The 26464-nt window shown below is 44.6% G+C and overlaps 1 protein-coding gene across 1 annotated transcript in view; it reads left to right on the top strand.

Annotated features, from left to right (window-relative positions):
• ADGRV1 (adhesion G protein-coupled receptor V1) overlaps nucleotides 1–26464 on the top strand; it is a 366107-nt gene that overhangs the window by 306124 nt on the left and 33519 nt on the right. Inside the window, exon 87 of the mRNA XM_040985862.1 lies at nucleotides 7151–7272. Within this exon, the coding sequence (XP_040841796.1) occupies nucleotides 7151–7272 (122 nt within the window). The remainder of the gene's footprint in view (nucleotides 1–7150; nucleotides 7273–26464) is intronic.

Raw genomic sequence — 26464 nt, forward strand, 5'->3', positions numbered from 1 at the left:
GAAGCATGACATTCCTATGGCCAGACAGTGCCCTGCTTTGGAAAGAAAAGGTTCAATTAGTTACAAAAATGGAGAACCAAAGGAATAAACATATAGAATAGTGGTGTAACAAAACAAGAAAACAAAAAGTCAAGTAACATTTTAAATTTGTGTTGTGCTTTTGTGTTGTCATGTTCAGAAAGCCATGTTAAAGAAAGGAAATAAGCTCCAAGGTAAACTGATGTTAATCCAGAGAGGATGTACCAGAAGACAGCTATAGGAACTGATATTTTTGATAGCCTATAAAAATATTTTGCTGCACACAAAAGGGTTATCCTTGCTATTAATTTTTCTGAGACGTTGTGTCACATTTGACTCAAGACTTCAGTGTTGACCTTGAGCCTATTAAGTCTTAACGAGTGCTCTTTGATATGCTGTCAGCCTATCTGTAAAACTAACGAGCTATTCATGACCAACACAGAGGTGTCCGAGTTTCCAAAAATGATGAGGCCATCTAGCAAGATTCAAAATATAGATGCGGGCAGGTTGAACGGGGCATTGTGCACTTTCGTTGCATTACAAAAGCTAAGGGTGCTGCCAGGTGCCTGGGCATGTCTACAGGGGAGTGTTCAGCTCTTTAAAAGCTGAATAACTGGCAATGGAGTCTGAAAACTAGGTTAAGCCAGTCCTCTATTGTTAGGTAGTTGACTTCGTGTTTGTCTTGTAGCTGTGGTCTCCTAAAAACTTTTGCCCATAATTTTGTTTTATGAAACATTTATGAAATGCGGAGAAAATTACCGTGTTGGCTGTGAAGCCGAAAGGGTAATTCATCTTCCCATAGATCTAAGACATTTTGTCCTCAAACGAAGACAATAGACCATTTAAACTTTTCCAGAGAAATCAGACTTATTTGATTCCCCACCCACCTCTGCCCAGTAGAGTATTATCTAACAACTTTGAAGTATGTGGTTCAAATAGAATTACTCTAATAACAGGCCTTGCAAGACCCATGTGCGTATGTTTCATCTAACTTGGTTATTTGCCTTAGATTAAAAATTATAGCCTGAAATTTGAAAATTACACATAGCTTTTGCAAGGCAAGACCATAATTCTAGGTTTTCACCTTTTTTTTTTTTTCAACCCCAATAAATTACCACTCCAAGTGGCTCTGACACTGGTCTGCCCATTAGGATTCAGGAAAATCCTGAATTGATTTTCAGCCTAGTCCATCCCTCCCCTTTACTCTCAGGGTGCATAATGTAGGCCAGCATGGAGCATCCATCCATACCTGGAGAGCCGGGATTTCACCTGTACATACCCTTTGAAATTGGGTCTTCATCCTGGCTGTGTCAGCAAGGTTGGAGATCGGTCAATGCCCATGGTGCCAGAAGGAGGTTTCCTTGTTTCTGTGCTTGTCTTGGTTTTTCTTCTTTTTCCCCAAATGATATATTTGAAAGACACACAAAGATGGTCATCCCTAGGTTCACCTCCCAAATAGACTAAGCCAAAACCAGGAGCCTGGATCTCCATCTGGGTCTCTCAAGCAGGTGCAGTGGCCCAATCATTTGGGCCATCTGCTGCTGCTTTCCCAGGTGCATTAGCTAAGAGCTGGATCCAAAGTGGAGCAGCCAGGACTGGATCCAATGCTCATATGGGATGCCAACTTCACAGGTGGCAGCTTAAACCACTGTACAACACAAACTCCAGTAGCCATTTTTAATCAGGTACTCTGATACCCCTTAGCACAGAGTCTGATGTGTAGAGTTAACCAGCACAGGAATCAGAGAGTAAAGGAAAAAAGTTGTATTTCATTGTGCTTTCGACTTTTATATTTTGGCAACTAGTGATGATGAATGTCTTTATGTACCTTATGGCCACGGTGTATCTACTTTAGAGGAACGTCTACGGGCTTTGCTCATTTTTCTCGTCTGCATTCTCCACTAGCAAGCACATTCCAGAGTGCACCCCAAATGCCCACAATGACAAGGAACATGACCCAGTAACACCCTAGGCAGGAATCCACAACTTGAGCCTTGCCACTATGTCAGAATCTGTATTGGCAGGAAGTTAGAGTGAGAAGCCAGAAATTGGTATTGACTGCGGTGCTGTGATCTGGGATATTTTAGCTGCTGGGTTGAACACCTCTTTCCTATTGCCCATTTTTTTAAAAAAAGATTTATTTATTTTTATTGGAAAGACAGATATACAAAGAGGAAGATCTTCCATTGGTTGATTCACTCCCCAAGTGGCCACAACAGCTGGACCTGAGCCAATCAGAAACCAGGAGTGTCTTCTGGGTCTCCCACACAGGTGCAGGGTCCCATCCTTGACTGCTTTCCCAGGCCACAAGCAGGGAGCTGGATGTGAAGTAGGCCTGCCAGGATTAGAATTGGCACCCATATGGGATCCTGGCACTTCAAGGCGAGGACTTTAGCCACTAGGCTACTGTGCCAGGCCCTGTTGCCCATTTCTTAATGGAGTAGTTTAGCTTTAGTGATGTTAGACTGCAGGTTTTTTGGTTTTTTTTCTTTTCGTTTTTATTCTGGACAACGTTTATGTAGATACCTTCATTCCTTGGGCCAAAGACTCTGTTGTACAGCCTCCTTTATTTTTAGAACATTGAAATAATTTTGCTTTATGTTAATGATTTATTCTTATGCTAAATTGTTGCCAGGGTGCTAAATGCTTCCTTGGGTAAACATTTAAAGCCAACAGAGAAGTTATGAGCAGTTCACCAAATGTGAACTGACAGCTTAGAAATTAAGAAACTAAAATGATTTTCATTAAATGGAGCTGTGATTTTCCATCTATCAAATGAAGTTCCTAGTGGCTCTTTAGCTATCACTTGCCCAGCCCCCTCTCAACTTTCATCACTGTAGTTCACTTGCAGCACCCCTGCTCTTGTTACTCAAGCCCCAGGAACGTGAACAGTACCTCCCCAAAGATGGTGTGGCTTAAGTGTCAAGGCATCTTCCCGGATCCAGAACCTAATTATTCTTTTGTGAATTCTCTTCTTAAAAGAAGTCCTCCCCAGTGAGTTTTATAAGCTTCAGATCCACAGAATCCAGAATTCTCTGCACATGTCTCTCCCATCTGAAGCCATGTCTTAGTCACTGTCACACTGCTGGAGAGCCCGCCCTGAGTCTGCTGCTATGTACAATGGAGTTATTTACGACTGACTAGCTTTCTGTCCGTGTTTCTGGTCTGTGGTGCCAAGCTATCACACTTTTCTGCAGAGATCCAGAAAAACATGGGGCATGGGTGTTTGTAGCCAACCCTGGCATGTTCTGTTGGCTTTGGCACTGGGTTCTGTCAGCACACAGCGCTTGCTTTGCTCTAGGCACTTAGGGGGAGGTGCAGGCCAAATTTCGAAAATTCAGTGCCCAGTTGTTCATGCAAGATGTGCGTGTCCTTTTGTACTCTGGACCGAGCCATAAATAGAAGTTTGTGCTTACATGGTGGGAGCAAAGAATGCAGTTGCCATACTTGATTCCTAATCGTTGAAAAACTTTGTGAACACTACTTTTGCAGTTTCCTATTCTTGTCAGAGGTAAAATTGAGCCTTCTGGCTTACTAACTAATTACATGATTTTATTCAAGATGGATTTTATAAAAATAAATCTTCTCTTCTGCCAGATATTAGTGATCAAAGACTTGTTCATCTATATAAGCTTTCTTCTTACATGTTTCTTACTTCATGCAGTTGTAACAATTTAGATAAATTTGTGTTTTAATTAAGGAAATAGCAAGATTCCGATAATCCCTTTTAAGAGATTTTTTGTGGAAAATGCTCAAATTCCCTCTTGCTCATTTACCCTTCTCTTCTCATTGTTCCCTCATTGTTTCTTTTCCTTTCACAAACATTTCCACAGTGTACATACACAGGAGGATGTTCCAGCATGGGTGTCAGCACCCAGTCATGAGGGTGACATTCCTGTGAGAGGCTGGGTACAGCCAGCAGGAAGCGTGAGACATAGGTGAGAATGGAAGCAGTGTACAGGGGAGCTGACAACAGTGGGAGACTGGCTGTGCGCAGGGGAGCCAGCCAAACAGGTGAACAGGTGTAGATTCAGATTAATGAGAAATAGATTTCTCTCTGCTGAAGAATGGAGTTCCTAATATAGAACAGGGTTGGGGAGGGGAGTGGCTAGAATTAACCCTGTAGTATTGGGTAGGAATTGGAAGTTCTGATTTGCTGGAAATGAGTTTTGAGATACATAGAAATAAATACAAATATATAAGATGGCCCACCCATCTCTAGGTTCACTTTCTGTGGCTTTTTCATCACCCATGGTCAACCTTGGTCTGAAAATATAAGATGGAAATCATTTCTGGTTTCCCAGAAACAAATGGTAGGTGTTAAGTTGTACACCATTCTGAGTAGTGCTGTGAAGTCTTGGTGATCCATCTTGGTGATCCGTAGGGTTCTGCCCCACCCCAGACTGCGAATAACAGCTTTGTCCAGATTATCACACCGTCTGTCACCTCCCCTATTGTAGTTGCTGAGAAAGTCATCCGGGTTGTTAGATGAGTTGCTATGATAGGTCAGGGCTGGTGTTCAAGCCACCCTTAGTTAACAATAGGCTGGAGGCCCAAGAGTAGCACTTTGACATGTCGGTGATTCAGATGTGCCAAAGGGCTTTTAGTGAGGACACAGGTGTATGTACATATGAATAAAGCACGATAAATGTAGGGTGCAGTGCTGTCTGTGGTTTCTAGAACTTATCACAGAACATATCTTTGTCAATTAGGGAGCATTACTATAGGGGTATGTGTGAGAGAGAGAGAATGAGAATGCATCCATATTCTCTAGCTTGTGCCGCTGTGAGAGCTTAACGCATCAGCAACAGCAACGAGCATTTTGATGCCAGACCCTCGTTTTTAAGTACTGCTCTCAAGGCAAGGCAAGGCATTTAACCCAGAGGTGAGGGTACCCACATCACCTAGAGTGTATGTCCCAGATCTGGTTCCTGATCACAGCTTCCTGTCGATGCATTGCCCTGCTCAAGTGATAGCTCAAGTCATTTGCTGCCTACCACTTTATGTCCCACATGCTGTGGGTGTTTGGGAGCTCTCTGTCTGTCAAATAATTAATCAGTAGCTGTATACACAGCACTCCCTCCAAAACAGAAAGCATGATGAGGACAGAGTAAGTTTAAAATCTTTTGGGTCAAGAAGCAAGCAAGGACTAGCAGCATGGTGAGCACTCAACAAAAGTTTTGAAGACATACTGACAAGGGCAGTGTCAGTGTCAGAAAAAATAATTGCAATCGTGGGTAGTAGTCACTAAATAGGAACCGTTGTGTTCCTATGATAAGTAAATGAGTGCATCAAACATCTGACAGGAGAAAAAGGTATGTCCAGGGTCTCAAGGCATGCGATGCAAGCTCCTTAGTAATGACACAGGGTGTTAATTTGCAAAAACCTACTGTGCAGTGGGGTTCTGCAGCCACTGCCTTAGTCTTCTGAGCAAACTGAGCCCCTGGAGTGAAGGAAGCTTTAAGTTCTTAAATCGCTCAGGAGAATATTATAAGAACCCACAACGAGTAGTGTGCTTTCTGCCAGGATTTGTAATCTAACTGTGAGAGACTATCATGAGGAACTCAAATTCAAGCTGTTAATCATGAGAAGGGTTGGCGTGAGGAGCATGGGTTGGGCACAGTGGTTACGATGCTATGTGGAAAGCCTAAATCCCTCATCAGGAGGAAGGGCCCAACTCTGAGGTTCTGGTCCTGCACGCCAGGAGACAACAGGTGACGGCCCAAGTGTTTCAGTCCCTGCCGCCTCTGTCAGAGGCCTGGATTAAGTTGCCAGTGTTTAGGGAGTGAATGAGAGGATGGAAGATCTATGTGTCTCTTTCTTTATTGCTCTGCCTTTTGAGATAATAAAAGTAAGCAAATTTATGAGAAAAGTGTCAAGTTCCTAAAAAGGCACAAAGACACCATTTGGGATTTAGGAGACTTTAGATCTGTCAGCTATGCAAGGCTGGAGATTCTGCTACAGAGGGAATTTTTCAATTCAATGCATGAGATCCAAGGATGGGAATAATGTATCGATATTAACTTTGTGATCTTATGCTGATGTGTTTATGCAGAACAGTGCCTTTATAGAGGCAAGCATTTAGTCTAGTTGTTAAAATGCCTTTAGCCATCTTGCAATTCCTAGATGGAATCTCCAGCTTCCAGCAGCAGCCACGCTCAGTCCAGGCATCAGCAGCATTTTGGGAGTGAAAGGGCCCTTGCTCTTTTTTCTTACTGAGTTCCTCTTCACAATCCCCACCTCTTAAGCCAGAAATTGTCTATAGAAAAGTCACATTAAAGCATGCAAAGTCCGGTGAGTCATCAGGTTGGCGATTTTCAAGAGCTTGAGTAAAACAAAAATAATTTGAAAATATTTCAAAATGAAGTAAAACTTTAAATGTTCTAGAGGTGGATCTAGCTGCTCCGATGTGCTGGAGGGCACACGGGTATTAACTGAGGCTGTTGGGTAAATCAGAGCTCCAGGGTCTGTCCTGAGAGTTTGCCTTGGTGCCATCAGCCTTTTATCAACTCAAGACAGGTTGTCTGTGACAGCTGACAACCTGTTTCCTTTCTTATGTCCTTGTAATTTTCATATTAAAATCTTCTAAAGTTGTTGTAAAACCAAACTATTACAGATAATTTTAAATATACAAGTCCCAGGAGTCACAAAGTCCTGGGCCCTGAAGAAGTCTGAGATAAAAAATACTGAGACAGTCAGAGGAGAAGCCAGTAAGCTGAGTTAGCTCAGTGTTGGTGGTAGTGGATGGGTCGTTTCATCTTTGTTCTAACCTTAGCTATAGATTATGGTGTTTCAAAGGTCTACCTGGAATGCTAACAACACTCTACCCTGCTCCCTCCCCTTTTCTGTTGGAGCACTCAGGAATTACTGGCCTGTGGTTCTTGGTAGTTCCTGAGCAGCCCAGCAGGTGGTAGTCTAGGAGAGGAACAATTATCCCGGGGCCCTAAATCTGCTCATTTGCGAATAAACACTGGACTCAATAATGTGACACAGTTTGCTGTCCCAAAATGGGTGTCAGGGCAATGACTGTTACGAGTGAGGAGCCACAGAACTACTGTGTATATGTTAGTGACCATGGTGCCTTCCAAAGTTCAAAGCTTGTTTTCTTCCTTTCTTTTTTTGCTGCTTCCAGAAATTCCGCTGATTTTGTACCTGTTTGCCCTGATTTCTATGACGTGGCTTTGGGGAGGACTGCACATGGCTTACAGACACTTCTGGATGCTGGTTCTTTTTGTCATTTTCAACAGTCTACAGGTAAGCCTCACATACAGTTATCCAAAACGCACACAGAGGCATGCTGAAGCACGACATGTCCAAGTGTCTATACTTTTGTGAATTAGCACACACAGCAATGTCACATAGAGTTATAGAATTGAATGATGGGTGCTGAATCTTTCCCAGAAGAAATACGGCTGGAATTCCGACCTGCTCACTGTCTACAAAGGTAAGACATGAAATGTTTTCTCTCCTTCATTTTTGACAACATCCAAATAACGTTTTCGTCAGGAGTGCTGTATATGTAATTCTCGAAGGGCAGCCGTGTAGGACCTGAGCAAATATTTGGATGGTTGCTGTGCTTGGAAACTTGATCCCAGTGAGCAGTGAACTTGATAGCAATATTCAGTAAACCATTCGAGGTCCAGTGCTTGGGTGAAATTGGGGTATTTTGGCTTTCTGAGACATAAACTCACGTCCCCAAGTCCAGCAGTACCCAGCTTAATTAGTTTTGTGAGTGTACTTTAATAACATAGCACAATATTGTATAACAGTTGCAAAAATTAAAGCTGACCTTTTCAGTGCTTTTGCTAAGTGGGGAAAAAAAAAATGTTACACCCTGAAATTAACAAATGGAACAAATGAACAGATTTTCTTTGTTCTCCAAAGAGCCAACAGCCTGTCCTGGACTAGAGGAACTTCTTAGTTTACCAGAAGCATCTCTAAGTTGTTGTTTCTTTTGGCCACCACCTTGCAAAGAGCACATGTGTGGAGACCCATAGTCATCCTGTCCAGAAAGAGGACAGCACACGTTGTTAGGCTTGTTCTTCAGACCAGATCCTTAGAGCAGAGCTTACATAATGATGCCCAATCAAAAATCATGGTCAGCTGAGGAAGGGAAAAAATCTGAAAGTACATAGGGTCTGTAATCAAGTCCCATGAGACATGTCCAAAAATCTGTGATCCTAATTAAGCCACTAGGACCCAGCAGGCAGTGTGCAGGTGCTGCCCACACTGGGGTAAAGACAGCCCTTCTCTTCTAAGGTCTGATGAGTCAAGAGCATCAACAGTTATCCACTGCGATATGCCGTGTAGGCGCCACGGAGGCAGAGGGGTGTGGGAGCTGAGCAAGATTCTGTCTACTCCTGTCTGTGCTAGCAGTGTGTGGGACCCAGATGTGACCCGGCAGCTCTGTCCTGCTCACCTCTGGATGTTCAGGCCCAGCACAGCTACGATCGTGGTCCTCATCAGTAGTCTGCACCTTGGTTACATTTAACAGATGCTGCACTGGAGGACGTTTTAGAATGCTTCTTGTTTTGAAAATATAGAAAGGTCACACCACAAACCTGGATTCCCAATTTTTCTTTCAAGGCAACAACTGCCTGGCAACAAACGTAGGACCTTGAGTAGCAGCTGAGGGGCTGAGTTCATTCATTTGACTTGCCCTTGCGTTTGTGACTCCTGAAGCATCCATTCGATGAAGGGGGGGTCTGGACTGTCAGAAGGGCTTTCTATGCAGAGAATAGTATCAGCCAAGGCTGCCAAAAAGTGAAATAATTAACCTTGTGTAGAGTAAGCAAAAGATTGAAAGAGGAAGAAAATTTTTGCAGCTAGAAGCATATTGGGAAAGGAAACCTGGTAGGTTGTGTCATCTCAAGAGCCGGTCGGGCTTACCGCAGATTTAACCTATCTAAGCAATGGGAAGGCGTCCTGTTTGCGCTTGCTTTGTTCTGATTGGGGCTGCCTTTGAGGCGGAGGGACAGACTGGCAGACACAGCTCACATGTGCTGATTCACTCCCAGATGCCGACAGGATTAGCCCAGTGCTGAAAGGAGGAGCCAGCAACGTAACCACTTCTTGCTTATGTGAATAGCAGGAATTCAACTACTCACCCCTCTGCTGACCAGGGTCTGTATTCGCAGGAAGCTGCAGCCAAAGGCTGGAGCTGGGGATTGAACCCAGGCACTCCAGTGGGCCACCAGAGTATCTTAACTACTGGGCTAAAAAATGTGATTTTTTTTTCAATCTTAGCAATGTCATTTCTGTTTCATTTCGAATGGGGATGAGCTATCAGTACCTACACTTTAGAAAAATAACTGGAGATGTTTCAGGGGGGAACTTGAAAACAAGGGCAGGTAGGCAGTTGTCATATTTTATATGGTAGATGTCCATCAACGCATCTGGGAATAAAACATGGGTGGCAGTTGGCATAGACAGATATCAATGCAATGTTATCACCAGATGGCTGGAGGAATGTAGAGAGTGCAGGTGTCAGTTGGAGACTCCTGGCTTGACAGACTGGCTGCGCTCTGACACCGTTAGTCAAAAGGGGTACCTCCCAAAGAACAGGGCTATAGGGAGACGACTAGGAGGCACTGGTGCACACACCAGTGTTTCGGTCACTGGGCTGTGAAGAACACTGGTGGAAGGGACTGTTGGTGTGCAGTTCAAGGAAGGAACCTAGCAGAGGGGTTGGAGTTATTGGTAGAAAAGCAAGCTGCAAGAGGAAGCAAGACCTGACCCTGGGGAGGGTAGCAGGAGCCAGGTGTGCTGTACCAGAGGTCCCAGCTGCAGGGGCAGGGCATCGGAATCTGAGGGGGAAGGTCACCGCCTCGATGTTGGACACTGTAGGTCTGGGTGGGGAGCTGATCATGTGTGCTTCTGCCAAGTGTTCAAGTGATGCTGCCTCAGCTGTCTAGGGAGCACAGTTTTGAGGAAGAAAAATAAAGTTTGATGGAGAATGTAAAAACTGAGAAAGTAATGGTTTAGTAAGTTGATTGATATAACCAAGGTTTTATCTATGGTGATTATTATTATTTGCTTTTGTATTCTTCACTAACAAAGCACACTGAAAGACTCGGAGTGGTGGCAGGGTTATGCAGGAGGCAGGAAAAGGGGCAAAGACTGAGGGCCTGTGCGAGGGTTGGGGAGAAATGTGGCCTTCCCTGATGCCAGGGCTGTTTGGTGAGCATGGATGCCACTCCAGAGCTGAGCATGTGGCAAGTTGGCCTGCATCTCTGATGTCCTCGCTCTGTTCTCTGAGGCAGGGATTTGGGGCCACTTCTTGTGGGGATGGACTGAAAGCTTTTGATGAAATAATAGACGGTATGCAGTAGTTGGGGGAAAGAAAGTGAGTGACTTCAGACTAGATTGGAAGATGTTCAAGAAATAGATTACCGAAAGGGAAAACAGTGGGATCACTGGAAGTCGGATGACTTGAATCTGATTGAGTCAGTCAGCAGTCACTAAATGTAAACCTTAAGATTCTAATGAAAGTTCGTGTAACCTGTGAAACCACACACACACACACACACACAGGAGAAAGTTCACGGAGCTCTGGTATAAATGTATAAATGTATAAATGAATGAGGACTGTCGGGCATTAGGCTCTATCTTGTTGGGAGACATAGCAGAAATGATGAACTTTTCCTTTGAGGAACTTCTACAAGCCAAGCTTCAGTGAAAAATATTTTGAAGTCATCTTTAATGAGCTTTTATATAGAGCAGTAATGATTTATATCACAGCGTGTGGTGCCTGGCACACCCGCACCTTCCTCATACCACATGCTCAGCAAATCAGTCCTTAAAATCGTGATTGTTAAGAAACAAGTGGGGCCCGGCACAATAGCGTAGTGGTTAAAGTCCTCACCTTGCATGCACCAGGATCCCATATGGGTGCTGGTTCTGATCCCGGTGGCCCCACTTCCCACCCAGCTCTCTGCTTGTGGCCTGGGAAAGCAGTTGAGGATGGCCCAAAGCTTTAGGCCCCTGCACCCACATGAGAGACCCAGAAGAAGCTCCTGGCTCTTGGCTTTGGATTGGCTCAGCTCCAGCCATTGCAGCCGCTTGGGGAGTGAGTCATTGGACAGAAGATCTTCCTCTCTGTCTCTCTTCATCTCTGTATATCAGCCTTTCCAATAAAAATATATACATCTTAAAAAAAAGAAACAGGTGGAAAATATCATTTCTTTATGGTTTACTGGGGTTCATTTAATGTACAGACTGCCTCAGTGTCAGAGATTTCCATTGGAATATGGCTACATGTTACTCAGATCTTCCAAGTATGTCCCATGAAATAGTCCTGGGTTTTTGAATTTGTGTTTTTAAATGTCCTTTATATTTCTTTATTGACCTTTGTCAACATCTGTGAGCACAAAAGTATACCTGAAGTGCTTGTTATATTTTGCTGAGGTGATTACTGGCTTATTCCTAGTAAGATTATTATGATGTCACAGACTTCCTGAGACTGATGGATAATATTTCTGTAATAACCTGATTTGGAGATATTTAGTGTCTGATGCATTTTAAACAAAAACATCTTTAGTTGAGGTACTATTAGTAATTTATTAATTACTTTGTAAAAGGTCAAGGTTGATCTATCAAATTTCTAACATTTGAGCATTCAAGAAAATGTCTAAGTATTCTGTTAAACAGGTGGCTACAGATTCAAAAGTGAGCTGTTGTGACTTAGCCATGCTGCAGTGATGAGGGGACAATCCCAGTCTAGCTTGTGCTACATTTCATATTAAGAGAGGGACGCTGAAATGTCAAAAAGAAAGAAGGGGAGTTGCATAGTTACTTGGCTTCTAATCCCAAATTCCAAGAGTCACAGGACTCTGTCTTCCTTTCTGCTTAATGGGCTGAGTGTCTCAGCGTGGGGACTATGCCAGAGCAAGACTTGTCTCGTGGAGGAATGCCAGACAACGTCACAAAGGCAGTGGCAGTCAGGGCTGTGAGCTTCCTGGAGATGCTAGAAAATGGAGGCTTATCTCCAGAGGAGAGGCTACAAGGCTTTCTTCCTGGGGTGCGTAAGTGGACAAGAGATGGGGTTTGGGTTGGGGCACCCTTGGGCAAGGCAGTTGATGCACCTGTGGTCTCCAGAGGCTTGCCTCACTCAGTGACACTCCCAAGTTGACTTGGATGTGCTGCGTGCTCCAAGCATCTGGTCTCGAGATGTTCCCGGGCAGTGTGTGAATCATTCTTTTTCAGAGAAAGGCGTTGCAACATGGACTTCTTAGCTAAAAATACACTCCTAGGCTGTATTCGTACTTAAGGACCAGTTGGTTGAAACCATTTTCATTCCCAGCTCCTGTGTGTAAAGTGGTTAAATGGCTGGGAAATATACGACTCAAGGTGTGAACCACTGCTTCTACCTATTATTATTATTATCATCATCATCATCATCATTATTACTACTTCCTGGCCTGTTGGCTAAGATGCTAAGATCAAGTTTATTATTATTATCAGCCTCTTGGCTAAGGTGCTAGGATCAAATGTATTATTATCATTGTTTTGATAGCCACTAAAGTGCCTTAAACACATACAGCATTTTTCTTATATGGAAATCTAATGTTTATTTGCTTAGCTCACTTTCTCATCTTTTCCTGGCGTTCCGTGAATCTCTTACTGGTAGATGCTGGATTTCAGTCTGAGAACTAAAGCCATCTGTGAAGAAATTTCTCCCAAATGAAAACCATCCCTGATGTATCATAAGACATAGAACACACTGTGTTTTTCATGCAAAAGTGCAGCTTCCCTCCCAAAAGAATGATAGAGTAGTCCTGCTTTAATTTTATTCTGTGGGAATTCCTGGGGAGCATCCACAAGGCTACGGTGCAGGTGGCTGCTTGGATAAAGGACATACTTGGTCCCGGCTGCTTCCTTGGGAGAACAAACAGCTCTTGGGAAATACACATTGTTAACTAATCAGTTACAGAGGGCTAATTGTTTCAAGACCCTGTCTGTGCAATTGCTTTCCAACAGCCAATCCGAGGGAGAAGTGTCATTTTGTTTCCATTGGAGAGCAGAGCATGCAGTGTTTATTCACCAAGGGTGAAAGAGGCCTTCCCAGAAAGCTCTGGAATAAGCATGGAAAAGTCGGGGGAGGCTGCAGACTTGAACACTGAATTGTTCCAGAGCCATGTCAAGTTCTAGCAAGATCCAGAGAGAATAATGAATGCCTCATGTGCATTTCAAAATATCCCCGAACATTTCTCTAATGTCACAAATAATGAATATGTAGCAGTTGACACGAGGAGGTGCATTTAAAGGTCTCTGGCCCAGTCATGCCACCAAGTCTGGTGTTGGGAAGCACCAAGGCTGGTGAGACATCTCTGTGTTTGCACTAAACTTGCTTCCCTTGGTGGGGAATCATGAAATCAATGGGCCTCCTGCACCTGTCTGTCCGCCAGGCACATTTCTCCTGACAGTCTGCAGGGTTTTGACTTCAGCTTGCGAAGTATCAGAGTCTGATCAGATTATCTTTTCCAAATAGAGTTTGAGTAGTGAGAGACTTGAAATGACTTAAAAATATAGATTTATCTATTCAAAAGGCAGAGTGACCCGGAGAGCTCTTCCATCCATCCACTGATTGATTCCACTAAATGACTGGACTGGGCCAGGCTTCAGCTAGGAGCCAGGAAGCCTGTCCAGGTCTCCCACATGAGTGGCAGGAGGCCAAGCTCATGGCCTCTCTTCCACAGCTTCTCCGTGGTGAGGAGCTGGATAGGAAGCAGAGCAGCCGGGATTTGAACTGACACTCCAACGTGGAAGCCTGATCTTGAAAATGACAGTTTAGTCCAATATGCCACAGTAATGGTACTATTTATCTCTTCTGACCCTGGCTGTACCCTTCCAAACCAAGAGCCTTCATTTCTTCTGCCCTCATACCCCACCTTTCTGTTTCTACTCTCCAGACATATTTTTTTTTCATTTTGAATTTATTTTCTGTGATCTTTATGGTCATATATGTTGTATTTTAATATGCTTTCTTGGGTTCTATGCACCTCAATCTGTGAAAAGTTTAGCAATATTCTGATATTTCAAATAACAAATCTGCAAGATTTAGAGTGAGCATGTCGCATACCCTCTCTTTAAAACAATTTTGAAGGACTAGCACTGTGGCACAGCACAGTAAGCCTCTGTCTGTGGTGCTACCAATTCAAATCTTGAGTTCTGCACTTCCAGACCAGCTCCCTGCTCATGCACCTGGGAAAGCAGATAAAGATGGTCCAATCCCTGGGCAGCTGCAACCATGTGGGAGACGGAGAAGGAGCTCTTGGCTCTTCAGTTTCTAACCAGCCCAATTCTGGCAGTTGCGGCCATTTGGGGAGTGAACCAGTGGATGGAAGATTTCTGTGTTTCCTTTTCATTCTATAACTCTGCCTTTCAAATAAGCCTTAAATTGATATTTCAAAAAGTATTGAGAGGATTCTTTATAAACATTTTTTAAAATTGTTACTATTTTGCCATGATAGTTTTGTAAGTATAGAGACTCCCCCTCCCAATTTTTCCCTCTCACCATTTTCCTCCATGGTAGCACAGCAGGACAGTCCTTCAGTGATGGTTAATGTTTAACATTCTGAGGTTGAAGGGCATCACAGCATTGTAGGTATAGGCAAAGGTAAAAAACCTAGTATCATACTAGAAAATTCTATTTAACTGTTTCATTGGGGGGAGTGCTTTTATTTGGGAACAACAATATATAGTGCAACGTATCTTCACTTCCCTGTGTGCTAGTCTCCATCATAGTCCATCTAAGACTAGTATGTATATATCTGTTTTGTATTTTGCATGAGCATTGCCTTATATCAGATACAGCATGAGTTGGTTTTTTTTTTTTTTTTGAGATTGGCTTATTTCACTGAGCATAGTGGAGTGCACTTGGGAAATGGTAGAATTTCATTTTGCAGCCAAAAAAAAGAGTTTTGTTCATTTTAATGGCTGAATAGTACTCCATGCGGTAGATGTACCACAGTTTCTTTATCCCTTCCTCTTTCAATGAATGGGTTGTTTCAATGTCTTTGCTACTATGGATTGTGCTGCTATAAATATAGGGTTCTAGGTTGCTATTTTCTTAATTTGGATATATTCACAGGAGTGGGATAACTTTGTCAAATGGCAGGTCAATTTTCAGTTCTCACATCGCTCTCAATACTGACTTCCATAGTGGCTTTGCTAGTCTACACTGCCTATCAGTAAGACAGGGTACCTTCCCCATGCCTCATCAGCATTGCTAGCAGATTCCATGTATATCAGCCATTCTCATTGGGATTGAGTGGAACCTACACTGTTGTTTTTATTTGTATTTTCCTAAAAGGTAGGGAACTTGAACATTTTTTAATATGTCTGTTGATTTGAATTTGTTCTTTTGAAAACTGCCTGCTCATTGCACCTGCCCATTTCTTAAGAAGCAGCGCTGTTTGTTGTTGAGTTGCTAAAGCTTTTTATAAATCCTAGGTATTAGTCCCCTGTCTGTTGTGTAGTGTGCCAAGATTTTCTTCCATTTTGTTGGTTGTCTATTTGGATTGATTTTTAAAATCTAAAATGTTGGTGTTATTTCTTGTATTAGTGACTGAAGGGGATACATGTTTGTACAAAGTTTTCTGTGCATGTTTTACTAGCAATGATGTTTAATCAGCTGCTGTCAGATTCAGGAAACGAGCATGCACCTGCATATGAAGTGCGCTGTGTTCTGCCAAGTGACTTGTATCTCTAAGACTTTTGACATTAACTTCCCAAACGAAGGTGTTGATTCTGTCCCTCTGCGTTGTCCTAAGGCTCGTGTAGCGATACATGTGCCAGACATAATTGGGAGACTGTATGATGTTTTACACTTGTGAAATATGACAAAGGAATAAACAAAAAGAAATGTTTGCTTCAGGGTCTGTGTCAAGAAAGAAAACAGATAGGGGAGATGATGAGATTGCAAACTTGGTTTTTGAAAGAGTATGAAATAGTTTTAAAAAATACCTTGGAGCACAAAACTGCCCCATTGATTTTCAGCATCATCTAATTTGATTGAAATGTGGGTGGTATTAGTTACTCCTTTTTCTTTTTAAAGATTTTTTTTTTTATTGGAAAGGCTGATGTACAGAGAGGAAGATATTCTATCCGATGATTCACTCCCCAAGCGGCTGCAATCCAAAACCAGGAGCCAGAAGCTTCTTCTGGGTCTCCCATGTGAGTGCAGGGTCCCAATGCTGTGGGCTGTCCTCAACTGCTTTCCCAGGCCACATGCAGGGAGCTGGATGGGAACTGGGGCTGCTGGGATTAGATCGGTGCCCATATGGGATCCCGGTGCATTCAAGGAGAGGACTTTAGCTGCTAGGCTACCACACCGGGCCCTAGTTACTCCTTTTTTAGATTTATACGAAAGGCATATTGACAGAGCAAGAGTGAGACTGTGTTCTATCCACTGAGTCACTCCCTGAGCAGCAGTAGCAGCCACTTCATGCCAGGCCTCAGTCAGGGGCCAGGAAATCCATCCTGATTCCCAACATGGATGGCAGATGCCCCCGGAACACGGGTCATCATCCAGTGCCTTTCCAGGTATGTCAGCAGGAAGCTGGATCAGAAGTAGAGGAGCCAGAATTCAAACCTGCACTATGGGATGACGGTGTCAGGAGTGGTGGCTTAACCCATTACGCCACAACAATGGCTTGAATATAACTTCTTTTTCAAGACATCACCTGTAAAAACTATATTAAAATTCCTGACACCCGTGAGAAATACAGTAACCTGAGTAGGCTTTTTCTCCTGTCCCTAATGTAACAACGGAACTGCATGTGCATGTAAGGTGGTCTCACAGAAACACCCCAAGCTTCAGATCACCCGGCCGTGTCACTCTCACTTAGCAGTGTTTCTCTGTTATTCAGTCTTTTCAGAAGCCTGATGATGTCACAGATCACATCAGATCAGTGATCTTATCTGACATTCAGGCCACAATGTTGTGACCCTGTGTAAGTGTGATGTAGACTTAAATCTATCCGGTACCCTTTGTTTGTTCTTGGTCTCATGAGAAAGTATTTTGGAACATTTTGGGGTACACTGGACTGTGTCTTGGAAGCTTTCATGGTAAACTGGCAATATAGTTAACCATTGCGGAAATGGGGTCACTGCCCTATGTGGGTAGTGTTTGGTTTGGGACATGATAGAAAATGGATGAAGTGGCTATGAGTTAAGTTCCTCCTTCAAGATTTTTTATTTCAAGGACATTTTTTAAGGACTTACTAAATGAACTTGACAATGGTTGTAAATATTATCTACTCACAGGTGAAATCCCTTAAAATGGCCTATGTTCATGGAGACCTACAGAAGGGGGGTTTGAACAGGTAGGGTGGCAAGTGAGGGCATTTCCCCTTTGAATACTCAGTGCAGGTAGGAAATGTGGTCAGTTTGTTTCTCGTCTGATGGGGAGTCTGCTTCCTTGTTATTTCAGTAATGCAGGTGCTCCTCCAAGTGTGAAGGGGATTATGTTCCTGTAAACCCCAAATGTCAGAACAAAACTACAGTGGAAACATCTAATCTACCAAATATTGGCCAAGCCACACTTAACTGGGCTCACAACCCTAATTAGCCTAATGTTGTACAGAAGCATCTGAGCCCAGCGTCAGTTTTTGTTTTTTCATATGCTTTACTGTACTTCTCTGAAAGGTAGAGTTACAGAAAGAGATCAAGAAACAGAAGGCAGACGCCCTAGTGCACTCCCCGGATGCTGCAGTCAGTTGGGATGGGCCAGGATGAAGACAGGAGCCTGGAACTCCGCCCACACTTCCCAAGGTTATGGAACTGGTCCTAGCACTTGGGCCATCTTAGAGCAGGTTGAAAGCAGGGCACTGGGACTTAAACCCCAGCACCTCTGATGTGGACACAGTGTCACAGGCACTGACTTAACATGCCATACCACAGCTCCTAAAGTACTGAGTGTCTCCTCCAGTTGATGATATCGTATGTACTGAAAATGAAAAACAGCACCATCAAGTTGAAAAACCCCAAACTGAATAATGATTCAGTTGAGGACTGTCTGTGCATGTGTGGGCAATGTTTATTAGTAACCGTGTATTTGCATTTCTTCCAGTCTCTTCGAAAAGTCTATGCTTGAGACAAATGTAAGAAAGGTAGCCATCCTGTGCAGGCCTGTGACATCTTGTTTATCTCTACAAGATACGTGGGAGAAACTTGACCTTCTGTAATAGCCTTTTGCTGCTCTTGCATTCGGAGTATCTCATTCATCATAGTTAAAGGTTTGCTGTCTTCTTTCTAAGAAGCCTTAGATGTAGTAATTGCAAAAAAAATAATCTCAAAGTTTTTCTTACTTATGGCAATTTTATTTGCACATCTGTTTACTTCCAGGTCTATTTTAGTATTTTCAGGAAGCAGCCGAGAAAATTGTATTATTCTCAGATGCCTTCTGGCCTGAGAGGGCATGTTTTGGAGGCACTCTCAGTACCAAGGCGACTTTAATCATGAGGGTTGCCAACCTCCCAGGGGCATTAGACTTTGAACCCCTTCTCAGTTCTGGTCTTTATCATTGAGCTCCACTTCAAAGTTATCAGGAAAATGCTAGACAAGCAGGTTACACACGTGGTTTGTGCTCACAAGAACGGCAATGTTCAGGAGCCTGTGTCTGAATCAGTACTGCGGGCTTGGGGGACTTGGACGATAAATCAGCCCGTGTCTTACCAAGATGTGCCTCTGAAACTCTTATTCTTTTTCCTGTTTGCTTATTGCAGGATGTTATTCATGTACAAATGATAAAAGCCGCAGTCTTTTGCAACTGGTAGGCTTCTCTCAGTAGGCTATCATTTCATGCTTTATTCTTTGGACAGAGTCCGCGGTGTTTGTTTTCTTATGTCTCTAAAACATATAAATCAAGCCTTTTTATTAGGAAACATAGAGTCAGAAAAACCGAAAGGCCATCTCCACCAAAATAAAACCACATTCCCTCACAGTCTTTGGTGCCTCATTTCAACATGGGCCCTTCTGGCTGGAGCTCAGAATGCAGGCTGTGACCAGACATCAATAGGAACTGCGCAGAATGGCAGGCAGCCCTGCGGGAATCCAGGGGAACGGCTGAGTCACAGGTGTCCTGGGCCTGTTGCTCCCTAGCAGGGTCCCTGGCTCCCCTCACAGGCAGAGGATGGTCCCACTCCACTGTCTGCTGTGGGGAAGCCCTCCCACACCGCTGCCCCTGCTGCCTGGGGAACTCTCAGACCTTGTTCTTGGGCTTGCCCCTTCTCTCCCTTTTCCCCCTCCCCTCCCCCGTGCTCCTGTCTCTCTTAGCACCTTCAGATCTCCTCATTCCTCTCCTTCCTCTTGCGCAACCTCCAGTTCCTGCCTAACCTACTTTGTTTTTGGCTCCTGGGTCGTGGTTACCTCCCATCCCAAGGATGGCCTTTTTGCTACCTTCTCCACCCCAGCTTGGGCCAGTCTTCACTCAGGCGGAATCAGCCCACTTGTTTTTATCATTCTTACCGGCCGCCCACTGGCTTCGTGATCTTGGAATGGTGATTTCACCATGCAGTCGGATGAACCTCGACTGCCAAGGTTGACTTGCTAGGTCACCAACTATAATTTTTTAAAATCTCCTGTACTTTTTCATTTAATGCCAAAATATTCTTATGAACCTCTTACAAAATACATTTTAAAAAAAAGCCTCTATACTTTGCGTTGCCCAAATATAAACAGATGTGTATGGAATGTCTTCGGAGGAATGGCTGTCGTTGAGGGTCATGGTGACCTCTGGGGTTTGAGCAGAGACTTGAGAAACAGCGGTCTGTCACTTGTGATTGCGTGGCTTTGACCATGTCAGGAACTTCTGCATCTGTGAAATGAATGGAAGCAGACGATTCCCCCTCTGATGCCGGAACCTGAGGGTTCTATGCTAGAAGTGTCTAAAACCGAGCAACACTCCGTGTGAGGAAACAAACATGGCTCTGGCCACTCATTCCTCTTATAGACGACATCAGTACATATGTTCCCCACCATGCGTTTGTCTCACATTGTAGCAGTGGGCCTCAAACAGTGTAAGAGCAGTGGAGAGCACAGGGCTGGGAAGGCCTGGGTCTGGGAGCCAAGCCTAGTTCCAGCACAGAACTCTCAAGCTTCCTGTCCTCGCCTCTTTCCCAGCTGCTCAGCGAGTCTCTTGGCTGCGTGTCAGAAGTCTTGCCTAAGTTTCCCCAGACACCAAACCATCTGTCACAGCAACTGACGAAAGACTACCTTCATGTCACACATCCCATTTGGCTTTTTTTAATTATATATTAAATATATTCACTACATATAAATATTTAATAAATATTACATGTTGATTTATTTACTTAAAAGGCAGAATGAGAGAGGAAGACGGAGGGGAAAAGGGAGAGGAGGAGAAGGAAGCCAATGGAGACTGCTCTCACATTTGCTGCTTCACTCCCCCAGATCACTGCAGTAGCCAGGGTGGGCCAGGCCAAAGCTAGAAGACAAAATTGTCTCTCACATGGGTGACTTGGGCCCAAACATTTGGGCCATCTGCTGCTGTTTTTCCAGTTGTGTTAGCAGGAAGCTAGATCAGAAGCGGAACAGCTGGAACCTGAAGCAGCACGCTGATGGGATGCCGTTAACCTGGTGCCCCATGACACCAGCCCTCTCCATTCTGCTTACAATAGAAGGGCTTACCCACACACTACATCCAAAATACTTGGAGGCAAGCATCTGACCCAGTTATTTAGATTCCGATTCAGACTCCCACAACCCATACAGCAATGCTGGGATTCATCTCCTAGCCCAGTTCATGATTCCAGCTTCGAGATAATGCAGGCATTGGGAGGCACCCCCATGGGAAGCTTGGGCTGAGTTTCTGGCTCCCAGCTTCAGTCTGACCCAGCCCTGTGACCTCCAGGGAGTGAACCAGCAGATGGGACAGATGTCTGTTTATCTGTGTCTCTGCCTTTAAAATAGATGAAACAAGGAAATTTAGGAGAGATAGAAGACCACAGCACTTATTGGTAGCCCAAAACCAGCTGAAATTCAAACTATAGTTTCTACTGCGTCTAGAAAGGATGGCCAAGGGTGTGCGGCTGCCAGCAGTGCTCAGAATGCATTAGCTACTTGCATGGCAGTTGGTGCTTGCCGGCTGGTGTTACCAGCAGTAATAATAGTTAGAGGAGTTCGCAGGACGAGCTGTCCAAGCTCAAGAAAGAGGTGACTCTTGACTGCCAAAGATACAGAATGGAGATGATCCTGGGGGAAGGAGTCTTCCAGTGGTCAAGATAGAAGAAAGGGATGGTCCAGGCACAAGCTGGAGGAGAGCAGGGTTGCTTTTGTTTGACTGGGAGGGAGGTTACAGAGGAAAGCAAAAGGAAATCTTACCAAAAAGGCCCTGTCATAGAGGGTGGTGAGACGAGCAAAGCTTGTTGCTGCATCATGAGATCTACTGAAACAGTTAAAAGAACAAAATCTCTTAAAGTGTCATTCTTTTGTAACAACCTTAGCCACTGCAAATACTGAAATCCATCTGTAAGGACAAGGCCAGAGACGACTACTGGGAGTTAGTTCTGGAAGGCCACAGAGCATGATCCTTATTCCTCTTGCTCCTTGCACTCCACTCGCTCTACAGGAGCTAGCCCCCAGCAGCACAGACGGGACTTGCCTTAAAAGCATCCTCAGCAGCTGAGATCCCAGGAGCCATCTTCCTACTGTCTGAGCTGTGCCTTTGAAATCTTCTGTGCACCTTGGAGCTGTTGCTCACTGTACAGTGCTGGGAACTCAGAGTCACATGCCCCAGGGTACATGTGCAGTGTCGGGCAGTGCATAAAGGGCCACTCTTCTCTCATTCTAGAGACCCTGAGAATGGTACTGGGGAAGGTGGCTCCTGAATTTGCACTATAAGTAGGGACCAGTATGTGGTGCTCACTCAGCCGGGTGCCCACTGGAGTGCCCAGTGCTTTTGCTACAATCAAACAAAGGGGATGGCATTGTGCTGCAGTGCATCAAACCACTGCTTGTGATGCCAGCACCCATAACAAGGTGCCTATTGTAGTCCTGGTGCTCATTTCCAGTCCAGTGCTCAGCTGGCAGTGGAAGATGGCCCTAGTCCTTTGGGTTCCTAACAGCCATGTGTTGTAACCAATATGGGGGTCCTAGCTCCTGGATTCAGCCTGGCCCAGATTTAGTTATATAGAGGCCATTTGGGAAATGAATCAGTGGACATAAGATTTCTTTTTTTCTCTTTTTTATCTTTCGCTCTCCCTCCTTCTATCACTATGCAATAAATCCAATAAAATTTCATACAATTGTTTCTTTTCCTATCCTCATCGCTGTGTTATCAACTGAAATTTTTTATTTTTTCTTCTTTCCAACATCTGTTTTCCATTTCTCCGTGTTTTCATTTGTTATCTATTCTGATCACGCTCACATTTGCAGCTCCATTACTAAGCCTACTGACAACCTTGGAGGCCTTGCCCTCTCACCTTCAGCGCACAAAACTCACCTCTGCAGTCAGAAAAAAAAAATCAAAATTCACTTGTTAGTGTTAAATGGGCTATTTTTTTCTAGAAGCTTTGGTGTTGTTTCCACTTCTCACAGGGTGAAAAGAAATAACAGAGGCAGATCTGTGCCCTGTCCGAATGCCAGTGTGCTGTGCTAGGAGCAATTAATAATGGCAGGTGCTCTGGGGACTCCTGAAGTCAGCCAAGAACAACTGCGTATGTTTTCAGAGCTGTGTGAGCAGGAGACATGCAGGCACACCACTGCGGTGCCCCGAGCAGCCAGCCCACAGCTGCAGGCCTGGTAGCACTTGGAAAATTGCCCCCAATTGTCTGTGGCCTCTGTGTTATTAACTTATCGCCAAGCCCTGTTGTGGCTATCACACTGCGTGTCACCCAGGGCTAGCTCCTGGTCCTGGAGAGACCTGGCAGCTGTCCCAAAGACGGGGTCGAAATGTGGTCTCTAAGGTGCCCGGTGGGAGCAAAGAAAATGCTGCGGAGCTCTTGGAGGCATCGCCTGACTGCTCTGCATTTCTGGGCTTTGCAGCATTAAAAACCTGAAAGTATCCACCCCCACTTCTCTAGATCTGCACTCTCTCCTCTGTCATGACATTCCGTCTTTGCATTGGCAAACACTTGGCTCAGTCAGCTGAATTATGAATCCAAGTCACTAATAAGAGTCTTGTCCGGCCAAAGCAGTGGAGGGACTCCTAGGCCCTGAGCTGAGGTTGGCATCTCTGCCCCTCTTGGCAAAGGAAATGGCCCTTCCTGCTAAGTGGCTTTACAGCCTCAGGGGAGCCCAGAGGCGAAGAGAGAAAGGGCAAAGGCACTCAGAAAAATCTGAGCCACAGCATGCCAGGAGGTAAGGACCAGGACCTGCTCTCACTCAGCCAGATCCCCACTAGTGTCCAGTACTGTTGCTGCAAGGTGCAAGCCCTAGTGTCTTCAGAGGCCTTTGAGGAAGGTCAAGTGTGCTGTGTCCAAAGAGGGCAGCCATTCTTTGGCTCCCATTCAGCTTTGCTAGACAGGAAGCAGAGCCAGTGTAAGCCAGATCTTCTGAGTTTTCTAGAGAAGTTAGAAACACAGATTTTTATGGGAACGCTCCTAATTTGTTAATGTTGGAATGTATTTAAAGAGAACCTTTAAATGCTGTGTGAGCTGATCTAAACCTGTTAGCAGGCAGTCGGCAGTCTGCCCGGCACGACCTCTGGCTCTGCTGGGAAGCACTCCCTCCCTCCCTAGGCCGTGTACATCAGGGAAAGGCGTTCTCTGGTTTTGACATATTTTCTACATTAAACACTTTTTTAAAAATCAGTTGTTTTTAGAACTCTTGGACCCCTTTAGGAACACAGCCTGGAACAAACTCCAGCTGCCAGGGTGGCCTCTGGTTCATCTGTCTCCTCACGTGACCTCAAGTCCATGGCTGATGCCAGAGTGTGGGGGAGAGGCCAGGCACTCTGGGCCTGTTCTGGGCTCATGTAGAACATTGGGTCCCATCTTTGCCTCTCAACCACACACAGAGATCCATGTCTCTGTGATGAATCGGGGACGGACCATGCTGGGCATGTCAGGCCAGGACCACCTGAGCAGAACTTGACGAGGGGTAGAAAGACTGTGTGGTGGCAATGAGATGCCTGGGAGCTGGAGTGTCCCAACCGCAGAGGGATCAGAATCTGAGTGGTCCTCATGCTTGATGGAAGTGAAAAGCCAGGAGTGGAGGAGGGGAGCAGGGGCGTTCTCTGATGGCCTTTGCTCACACGCTAGGCTGCTTTGACACCTTCCTCCACAGCGACAATGGAGCCAGTGGTCCAGTGGCTGTGCTGGCCCCTGCAGAATCTTTCTGTTCCGAGTAGAAGAGGCAGCCACAGGTACACATAGAACTGCAAGGCAAATCCGAAGCACTGCCAGCCCCCTGCCCTCAGTGGGCGTGGCGCTTCCTGGTGGCGTGAGCCTGAGGTCAGCATCTCACCAACCAAGTTGGGGCCTGCAGGCTCGGCTCACTCCCAGCTGCAGTTCAGGAACTTGCAACAGTGCAGGGACCAAAGCAAGTCCTGTGTTGTCCAGTGTGCTGGGTGGCTTGGGTTTCTTTCCTTTCAGACTTTTTCTTTTCCCCCCCAGGGAAAAGATGATGACATCAGTTGAATGTGAGATACAGAATCATCTCATTAAAATGTCTGTTTATTTACTCGTGATTTTCAAAAGAATTGGAAGCGTAAATGGGAGACATTTACGTCTGGAAAGAATTGAGTAACTAATGCTGTAGCGTGAGGCAGTGGTTAAAAATTGCTAAATTATGTTTCTTTATTTTCTGCAAAATGTCAAATGTTGTTCTTTTGCTTCTATAAAGGTCAGGATGGTTTAAAGAGAGGGAAAAAAAGTTACCCAAACTTGGGCCATTAACTTGTTATTGAATTTCCAAGTGTTTTATTTACCCATAAAATTAATCCAAAAATGTTTTGGTGGCTCTGAAACAAGAAAAAGTAGACAGTCAGTAACTTTTTTTCTTCCTCCCTTCGAACCTTTCAGTGAAAAAACAGCCAGAAGCAAACACTACAGGTTAACAGCAGCATGTAGGGTTATTCTGTACCCTTCCTTAGACACGCATTATAAACTAGCACATTGGACTGGGGAGGTATCCTAATTTTTTCCTTAAGGTTTCTAGACCTCAGATAGTCTAAAACATATATAAATTCAAGTTTGAAAGGATTTATTTTATTTATTTAATTAATTGAAAGGTAGGACTTGGCCAGTCTCAAGCCAGGAACTCCATCCTGGTCTCCCACAAGGTGACAGGAGCCCAAATAACTGAGCCATACTGTGCTGCCTCCCAGGCTCATTAGCAGGATGCTGAGGAGGGAGTAGCTTAGAACTCCAAACCAGGGCTCAGGTACGGGATGCTGGTATCTCCAGTGGTGGTTTACCCCACTGCACAGCACCTGCCCTGGATACCATCATTGTCATGAGTTCATTTCATGGTGATATTTAGAAGATGGTATCTGGGGACTTACTCTTCCCACTGTTTGGTACAGCTGCTGATGAACCTGCAACAAGTACATAGACACACATTGACACACTAAGACCAAGTACTCTTCAGTCGAGGTCTTTTTCTAGTAGTCATTGTTACTATTAGCCTTGTGTGACCAAGTCACAATGCATGACTACCTCATCCCTCTTTTTGGAATTAAGTGAAAATAGACTAGCATTAGGTAGTGCTGTGGAACCATAAAGTTCTACTGAACTGCCTCTTCTGATCCTACCACAAGGGCCGCTGGTAGTCTGGCAAAATGTAAGCCAGGGAATGGTATGGTCAGTGGAGAAACACACAACTGTAGTATTTTCAAAACAAAATGTGGGTAAGTTTATCTTTGGCACTTCCCCACCCACACCCCCAGCTATGTGTGTCTTTTTCCTTTTCTTCCCCCTAACTCGTGTTCTTTGGCTGAGTGTGGCTGTCAGTCCAGACTTAAGATTCCAGTGCTCATGGCAGCTGTGCCTCTTGTAAGACCTTTTCAAAGCAGGTCTCTTGGACCTTCTGGTGAGAAGGCAAACATGGCAGAAGCCATATTCCTCCAACACCCTCCTTTCAGGATGTGGGAAGAGAAGCAGGAGCTTTCTGCCATTTTCCAGGGTTCAAATCCCAGCTCCGTAATATAGAGTAAGAAGGGTAATGATATCTGTGTCATGCAGGGTGTGAGGTTAAAATATAACCTACGTAGCACTCAACAGATGTTCATGATGCTGACATTATTGCTGCTATTTTTGTCTGTCTGGTCTAGCTGCTGTAAGGAAAGCACGGTTGTCTGGTTGATTAACAGTAGAGTTACTGCTCATAGTTCTGGCATCTAGGATGTCCATGGTCCCACCAACTGAGCATATGATGAGAGTCGGTTCCTCACAGGAGATACCCTCTGTCTGGTTTTGGCTGGCAGAAGGCAAAGGGACCTACAGACTCCTTCCCAACCTCTTAGCAAAAGCACTTATCCCCA

This window comes from Ochotona curzoniae, unplaced genomic scaffold (genome assembly GCF_017591425.1).
Source record: "Ochotona curzoniae isolate NIBS_2020 unplaced genomic scaffold, NIBS_Ocur_1.0 contig_4501, whole genome shotgun sequence".
Classification (NCBI taxonomy): Eukaryota; Metazoa; Chordata; class Mammalia; order Lagomorpha; family Ochotonidae; genus Ochotona; species Ochotona curzoniae.